We start from the raw sequence: 8,238 nt of genomic DNA, 5'->3' as shown, positions 1-8,238 counted from the left end.
AAAAAAAAAAAAAAAAAAAAAAGGATAAGTGATAAAATTTTCATGCCAAGATGGGAAAAATGTACGACATCATCAAAATTAATAAACTGTACTATAAACATAGTAAGAAAATATAAATTTTATCTTCTTGGCACATTATGTTTTCAGAGTTAAGACTGTATTAGAAGGAACATGCAAATGTATTTTCTTACTAAATTAAAGCCCAATACTGTATATACACAAAAACTTTAGAGAAGTGTTCTTGCCTTTAGCTCTCTAGTGTACACAGAAATGAGCTCATGCATACTCACAGGAACAATATACATTGGCAAAAAGTTATGTTCAGCAAATGTCAAAAATTAAACCAAAAAATGCTGCTAGACCTTGTTTTTTTACTTTGAGCCTCAACAAAGAACGCAGAAAATTACCACAGTAACAGAAAAGGACACACAGACCACACTTCAAACAAAATGCTTGTCAGTTATTAGGACCTCATTTGACAAACAGGTTTAATCCACTTCCTCAGAGGTCATGCTGTCAAGGTTAAGGATAAATGGTTTCCCCTATAGAACTGGGCTTGCTGTTACTATTCAGAGCAGTAAGGTGTTCTTCCACATCCGACATTCTTACAGGAAGAACTTCATTATTTGTCTCCTCTTGCCTAGGAGATAGGTTTTCAGGTAATTCATTCGCCATTAGAACTTGCAAAGATTCTATTCCATCTTCAATGTCCACTTGAATCCCCAAAGCTTTAAGAATGTCACATTTGCACATAGGGCATGTGCCATGGGCTAGAATCCAAGGGTCAATACAGTTCTTGTGGAAAACGTGTTTACAAGTCAGAATGCGAACTGTATCATTAAGCTTATAGGGTTCAAAGCAAACTACACAGCTATCTCCACTTGGATTTAATTCCTCATCCCCCTCTTTTAATACCCGAACTTGGAGGTGACCAAAAGCTTTTTTAAGATCTGTGGCTAACTGCTGCCATCTTCTGTTCTGACTCCTTGCTACCCAAAGTCTATGAATATGATAAAAGATAAAATATGTTAATGTAGCAGATGTGACAATCATGAAAGAGACAAAGTAGTGATTCATCCAGATGACATATTTTCTCCCCACCTCAATCGTGACTGTAACAGGAACTCCCTTCTGAATCAAATGCAAAATTTCCATTCCTTTCAAGTTGCTAATCATAACTACAACAGTGTCTTCAAATGGCTGATGAAACATAGGGAAAACTTGATTGCCACTTCCTGGTAGGTTATAGATGATCACTCCATGGGCTCCCTTGTCGGTTGCAACCTTAATTTTCTGTGTGAAGTTACAACCACCCCGTTCAATAAGTGCAAGCCATGTCTCTAAATTCTTTGATCTGCCGAAACTGGTACTGGGATTACAAGCATTTTTAGTTTTTCCATCTGGAGGCACTAGAACTCCTGTCACTCTCTTCAAAGTGGAGTTTCTTCCAAATACTCCAGTTTCCCCCAACACTGACAACACTCGATTCCCGACATGAAAAGATATGTTCATATAAGCAGTCCAAACTGCACTGGCTTTGCAACAGTTCAGACTAAAAAGCCAAATAAAACTGAGTTTCATAAGCCAGGAAGGTGAGGTGTTGTTTTGTCCAGTGCCAATCTTAAGGAGTCTCATCTCTCTTCACTTAATAATTTAAGAACTAACCCAACAAAAAGATGTAGCTTCCGCATCTGTTGACGATCAATTTTAAAGCAAGAAGGAAAAAGGGTCCTGGGAGATCCTTCTTGGGAGAAAACAAGATCCACTGTCTTCCAGCATGTTTTCGTAAGAAATTCTTAAAGATGTCTTGAGTTTCAGATGTTTTATTTGAGAGAGAGAAACTTTACATTGAAAAAACTTTCCAGTCTCCCCATTGTAACTTTAGATACCACTTACTATTGCATGGTGTGATTATGACATAAAAGGCCAAGTAGCCAATTAGACAAGAGCTTAGATCAAGCTATAAATTTATTGGCTTAAATGTTTCCAATGTTATTATAGGTGGTTTCTGTGCTATTAAAAGATGGTTTGAATCACTGAACTACATACATAATATGGCTCCAGGTAACATATTAAAGAATATAAAATGTATGTAATATATATACTTGAAAACTCTGAAAGCATCCACAAGAATACTGTCGAACTTTCATTTTTCTTCAAAATTTTAACAAATGACAAGTTTTTTTTAAAGAAATGAATGTTAATTAAAAACTAGTATTTTGATCAATTGTGAGAAAAGTGAATATGGTAAGACTAGTTTTACATCACATGTGATCACAGTGTTAATTCTTTATCATATAAACTACTGTATTATATTTATTTAATAAAAACTTTCTTAGAAGTCCGTTTGGTTTTGTCCTGTTTTGATTTTTTTACATCAGAGCATACTACTCAATCTACTTCTGTTTCACTTTCATATACTTACAATGACTGTATGCACAGATGACATGAGTAGAAACTGGAAAACTAATATCTAAGCTCATTGTTGGGCAGACCCTGACATCTGTTACCAAAACAATGTAACCACATTTTGAAGGAAGAGGAGGCAGAGTGTAGGGGGGAAAGGCTAAATATAGAAGTATTAGTTGAGTAAAATTCATTTTTTAAAAAAGGAGCCAATGATTTGAAAAAGAAAAACTGCAAGGTCCATACTTAAAAAGTTGACCACTGAGAGCAGCAATGGTTAAAGGCCATAAAATGATTTTAATAAAAAATTTTGGTCAAACTCAACATTCCTAATGGAAGGCCTAACACATACTGCCAGTTCTCCCTACATTTTTGTTTCCTTCATATCAACGTATGACATGGCGTTAAGCTAAAGAATGCTTTGTAAACTAACATGGTCAGCCACAGCTGCTGCCACACACTTTCTTGGTAGTGTATCTCAAAGTTTTCTTGTCAGCAGCTCTTAAACAAAAACTGAAAACTTTTACCTAGAACATAAATGTCCCTGCCAGGCGTGGTGGCGCATGCCTGTAACTCCAGCACTTGGGAGGCTGAGGCAGGAGGATCGCTATGAGTTCGAGACCAGCTTGGGCTACACAGTGAGTTCCAGGTCAGTCTCAACTACCCAGTGAGACTCTGTCTCAAAAAAAACAAACAAAACAAAAAACCCCCAAAAAGAACATAAATGTCCCTGCCCTTTGTGTGAGAAGAGTTTTAATTAGGCCTCACCAGCATAAGACAGCTGGTAATTTTATGAAATATGAAGCAACAACATGGCCACTTTAAGCAAAAAAGAGAAAAAAGCAAAAACTATACAGTCAATAAAGTGGCATAAAGTTAAAACTCATGTGAACCCTTTACATACAATGGTTCATTTTCTGTAAGTATAGTATATATTGTATAGACTCACAAAGCATCACCTAAATCTGACTTCAAAGGTTTAGCATATTGTCCAGAAACAGCGATTTTCATCAAAACAAAACCCAAGTCACTCAGCTTTGCAATGTTACATAGGTGTTTATTCATCAACTAGAAAAGAGAGATAAAATATGGCCAGCAATACAATATGTAAAGCCAACCGAGCAAAATTTCAGCTTTGCTTGTTATACAAATCCCAAGCTGAGAAATATTCATTGCCATTTGGAGAAGAAAGAAAAAAGCATCCATCAGGGACACTATTAGAAGGAAAATCTGCTACCATAACTGATTCATGTTAGGATTTAAAGAGCTTTGGCAAACAGAGCTGGATTTTTGCATTGCTGCTCTAATTGAGGCCCATAATAATTTAAAAGTTTTAGTTACTTAAGCAGAAAAGCATCATATGAAATAATTATTATTGAGAATGTATTACCCAGTCAATAACTTTGAATACCAGAGGTTCTGGATATTAAAAACAATGACTAAGGTGAATTAATTATAATGAAGTTTAATGAGCAGAGACACAAATTACAAAAGATCAAAAATTAAACCAAAGCTGGAAACAAAGCACAAAAATTAATATTTTTAAAAAGAAAATTTTAAAATAGTAGACTTATTTCCCATTGAAATGATATCATAATCAGAACTTTGGTAATAAAGATTATATTGTTTATAACATACTAAATGTCCATATTTGAAAAAGGGAAAAAATATAAACAAATTGTACTTATTAGAAAGACAACAGTCCAAACATTTGGGAATGAAATTAAGTTTTATTTTTACAACAATGAAATTCATCTTCTTTAGTTCTTGGGTAAAGAAGCCGATAGGACACTTTCTGTCCATATAAAGTGAAGTAAGAGAATTAATCTACTCTCCGTCCTTGGAAAGACTTGGCTACATTTTCAGGTTTTCTGCGCTTAAATTTTCAGAATGTCACATTTGCACATGGGGCATGTCCTATGAGCTAAAAGCCAAGGGTCAATGCATGTCTTATGAAAAAAATGTTTGCAAGTTAAAATGCGTATTACATCTTGTGGTTTGTATGTGTCCAAACAAACAACACAATTGTCCTCATCTGGATCTAGCTCTTTATCCTCTTCTTTGAGCACTCGAAGCTGAAGCTGACCAATAGCTTTCTTTACATCAGCCTTCACCCGTCTTCCTCTCCTGGTGGAAGAATTGTGCATGCCGGATCTGCAGGCACAGTATAAGATGTATGCAACTGCCGCTGATAGGAAGGTAAACAAAAACATGACATACTGGCTCAGCCAAGGCATGTGTATTCTCCCAACTTCAATGATGATGGTCACATAAACTCCTTTCTGAATCAAGTGCAATAGTTCCACGCCTTTTAGGTTGCCTATCATCACTGCCACTATGTTTTCTGTTCCCTGGTGAGACATAGGAAACACTTTGTTGCCAGTACCTGGATAGTTATAAATGATCACCCCATTTGCTCCCTTTTCTGCTGCCACATTGATTTTATGTGTAAAAGTACAGCCTCCTCTTTCAATGAGAGCCAGCCAAGAGTCTGCATGTTCAGGTCTGCTGAAATTGGTCAAAGGATTACAAGCATTCTGATTCCAACCGTCAGGAAGTACTAAGGCACCAGATACTCGTTCCAGAGGAGAATGATTCCCGAACACTCCACTTTCTCCTAGTTCTGATATAATCCGATTTCCCACCTGGAAGGTTATGTTCAGATGAGCTGTACAGATTGCTTTTCCTTTGGAGCCAGGAAGGCTGAGTAGCAGGAAGATGCTAAGCCTCAAGAGCTGAAATGAAACAGAACTAGAAGTTGAAGGATTAAGTCTAAATGTGTTCATTGTTCCATCTGCCTAGAAATGGACAGAAATGTAAACCAAAAGGACATCAGTTGTAAAAAGAAAGTAAAGAAGCTAGATAGCTTCAGTTGTTGGCAGTAGATTGCTGAAGCACATAAATGGAAAAGGTCTGTGTGGATCAAAGATATCCTGCTCCTCCTGGCATTTCTGTCTTTGGTATATTATCTTTCTTATGATGAAACAAGAGAGCAAGAGTTCTTACTACAATACATTTAAGAAAATTATGACTTCTTAATGAAGGAATTGTGACATCAGAGGTAGTTAAACCAATCCAGAAATTTACAGTAATGCACTGCATAATGAAATCCTATTTACCAAAAAGCTATTAAACAATGAGTCAAGATACATATACATTAATAAGTGTGAATTCTAAATCAATAAATAGGTATTTTTTAAGACTCTTGAAGAACCACGCCTGCTCTGGACCCAGCCACCATCACTCAAACACCGGGACGGTAGGCCGGGCCCCGATCCACCACGGGAAGGAGAACCACGCCTGCTCCCGACCCAGCCGCCATCGCTCAAGTGCCGGGAAGGTAGGCTGGGCCCCGATCCACCGCAGGAAGGAGAACCACACCTGCTCCCCACCCAGCAGCCATCGCTCAAGGCCGGGAAGGTAGCCGCGCAGGCGCCACCTGAACCCCCATAAGCCCCCCGCCCCCCGCACTCTCAGACCTCCTGACTGTGCAAGTCTTTGGACCCACTCTGCAAAGACAGAGGTGGTCATCAAGGGTATGTTTCTGAGTTCCCAACTTTGAACATCTTTAAAGAAAGGGCATGGGAAACCTGTAATAGAACGTTGCGGAGTTCAACCATTCAGAAGGATGGGGAACTCAATCTGGGCCTTGCAGCCCGAGGTCAGTCAGCATCAGGGGTTCAGCAATCAGCTAACTGAGATCAGGAGTCTTGCATCCTCGCTCTGTCTGAGCCATTAAATGGTAAATATACTATATTGAAGAGTTTGTTCACTGCAGACATGTTCTGGACTGCTTCTTGATTTCAATTTAATTCAAATGATTTAAGGGTGATAGACTAGTGACTACCACGGGTGGTCAGTGTCCAAGTTGAGCTTGATCTCAATGTGTTGCTGATTGTATCAGTTGGGGTAAAGCATTGTCGTTGATTTGATGAGCTGTTTTCTCTGATGTTATGAAGATGAGAATGTCCGTGGGTCATTACAGACACAGAAGCTAGGGTCCAACAATATCAGGAAGATTTGGGTGATAATCCAGAGATTAAACCAAGGACAATCCAACAACAAAAATTAAAATGAGAAAACACTTAACCAAGACACAAGGACAGACTTCCAGTTCACCAATGGCAAACAGTAGGGCAAATGAGGATGAAAAGGCCGATAGTGAACCACCAGGACACCCTGAACTCAAAGCACAGGAAGTAACAAAACAGATCAATCAGGCTCTGGAAAAATTCAAAACAGAAATAATTTCCCAGATAACCATAGAGATAGTGAGCAAAATGGAAGTCGTGATTCGAGACTCTAGAGCAGAAACTGACAAAAAAATAGATGAGCTCAGGACCATGATAGAAGCCATGAAGGCCCAGCATAAGAAAGAAATGGAAAAAATAAACGCCCAACATAGGAAAGAAATGGAATCCATAAAACAGATTCAAACAGATATCCAGGAGATTAAACACTCTATTGAAAGTGTACGCAACAGAATAAAAGAATGCGAAGATAGGCTCTCAGATATAGAAGATAAGATTGCAGTCAGTGACCATGAAAAGAGAGGTCTCTTAAAAACAGTAAGAGATCATGAGAAATCGATCCAACAACTCCTAGATGATGCAAAGAAGAATAACATAAGACTGATAGGAATACATGAAGTAGCAGGAGAAAATACAAATGACTTAAAAAAGCTGTTTGCAGAATTAATGACAGAAAACTTCCCAAACAGAGGGGAAGAATTTGACATTCAGATAACTGAGGCATATAGGACCCCAACGAGCTACAATCAAAAAAAATCAACACCTAGACTTATAATAATCAAGATCCCAGAAACCCAACAGAAGAACAAAATACTGCAAGCAGTAAGAGAAAAGAAACAAATCTCATACAAAGGAAAGCCCATCAGAATCACAGCAGACTTTTCAACACAAACCCTTGGGGCAAGGAGAGCCTGGAATGAGTTATTTCAAGTACTAAAAGAGAACAACCTCCAACCTAGACTGATGTATCCAGCAAAACTCTCTTTCAAAATGGAGGGGGAAATAAGACACTTCCACGACAAAGAACACCTGAGAAACTACATGAATACCAAACCAGCACTACAAGCAATTCTAAACAAGATCCTAGAAAAAGACAATGAAGGCAACAACACCATGAGGCCCAACAGAGCAAATCAAATAGGCAAGGCAAGAAATTAAAAGAAGGTGAAAAAGTAAAAAGAGTCAACAAAAGGCCAATAACATGTCAATAATAAGTCAGTACATATCAGTTATAACCAGCAATGTCAATGGCCTCAACTCACCAATCAAGAGAAATAGACTGGCAAAATGGAATAAGAAGCAAAATCCAACAATATGTTGTATACAAGAAACACACCTAGTGCAAAAAGAAGCCCATAGACTGAAAGTGAAAAGACAGAAAACAATTCTTCATGAAACAGGAGCCCAGTAAAAAGCAGGGGTAGCAATCTTATTTGCAGACAAAGTAAATTTCAAACCAAAACTGAATCTAGTATTATTGATGTAGGACAGTACTGTATCATACCTCTATGAATGTAAAATATCTAGTACCTGCTTTATGATACATAATAGGGACAGTGCTTCATCAGAGCTACATTTAATGATATTACTCTAGAATGGTCTCTTTACAGACGATGATTAAGAGGCTAATAGAAAAAATGGTGCCAGGTACCACAGCAGTAACAGAACTTTACTGTTGTGGATATTATTCTTTTCTTTGGTTTTTTGGTTTTTTTTTTTTTTTAATGGAATGTGCTGAATGTCTATAATTTTGTTCAGACGACTGCAGAACCTGGAAAAGCTGTTGCTGCTATCGATGCAT

General features: G+C 37.8%; 3 protein-coding genes across 24 annotated transcripts in view; all 3 read right to left on the bottom strand.

Annotated features, from left to right (window-relative positions):
- Positions 1-8,238, bottom strand: part of Cadps2 (calcium dependent secretion activator 2) — a 554,060-nt gene that overhangs the window by 388,021 nt on the left and 157,801 nt on the right. The gene's annotated exons all lie outside the window — the stretch shown is intronic.
- Rnf133 (ring finger protein 133) lies at positions 458-1,879 on the bottom strand. The gene has a single exon (XM_010635355.2). The coding sequence runs from the start codon at positions 1,633-1,635 to the stop codon at positions 523-525; it is 1,113 nt and encodes a 370-aa protein (XP_010633657.1). The 5' UTR covers positions 1,636-1,879; the 3' UTR covers positions 458-522.
- Positions 4,176-5,360, bottom strand: Rnf148 (ring finger protein 148). Of its 2 annotated transcripts, XM_010635354.1 has the most exons (2): positions 4,793-5,360; positions 4,176-4,594 (listed from the first exon to the last, which is right to left on the bottom strand). In XM_010635354.1, the coding sequence occupies exons 1-2, from the start codon at positions 5,190-5,192 to the stop codon at positions 4,284-4,286; spliced, it is 711 nt and encodes a 236-aa protein (XP_010633656.1). In that variant the 5' UTR covers positions 5,193-5,360; the 3' UTR covers positions 4,176-4,283. The 2 variants fall into 2 exon arrangements, with proteins under 2 accessions (XP_010633656.1, XP_010633655.1); XM_010635353.1 differs by having other exon boundaries at positions 4,176-5,360.

Source organism: Fukomys damarensis, unplaced genomic scaffold (assembly GCF_012274545.1).
Source record: "Fukomys damarensis isolate Sample0158 unplaced genomic scaffold, DMR_v1.0_HiC HiC_scaffold_4, whole genome shotgun sequence".
Classification (NCBI taxonomy): Eukaryota; Metazoa; Chordata; class Mammalia; order Rodentia; family Bathyergidae; genus Fukomys; species Fukomys damarensis.
The sequence above is the reverse complement of the archived record's forward strand: the minus strand, read 5'-3'. Positions and strand labels throughout refer to the sequence as shown.

Excerpts from the sequence above, each read along its gene's own strand:
- Rnf133 (XM_010635355.2), bottom strand. The coding sequence starts at position 1,635 with ATGAGACTCCTTAAGATTGGCACTGGACAAAACAACACCTCACCTTCC.
- Rnf148 (XM_010635353.1), bottom strand. The coding sequence starts at position 5,192 with ATGAACACATTTAGACTTAATCCTTCAACTTCTAGTTCTGTTTCATTT.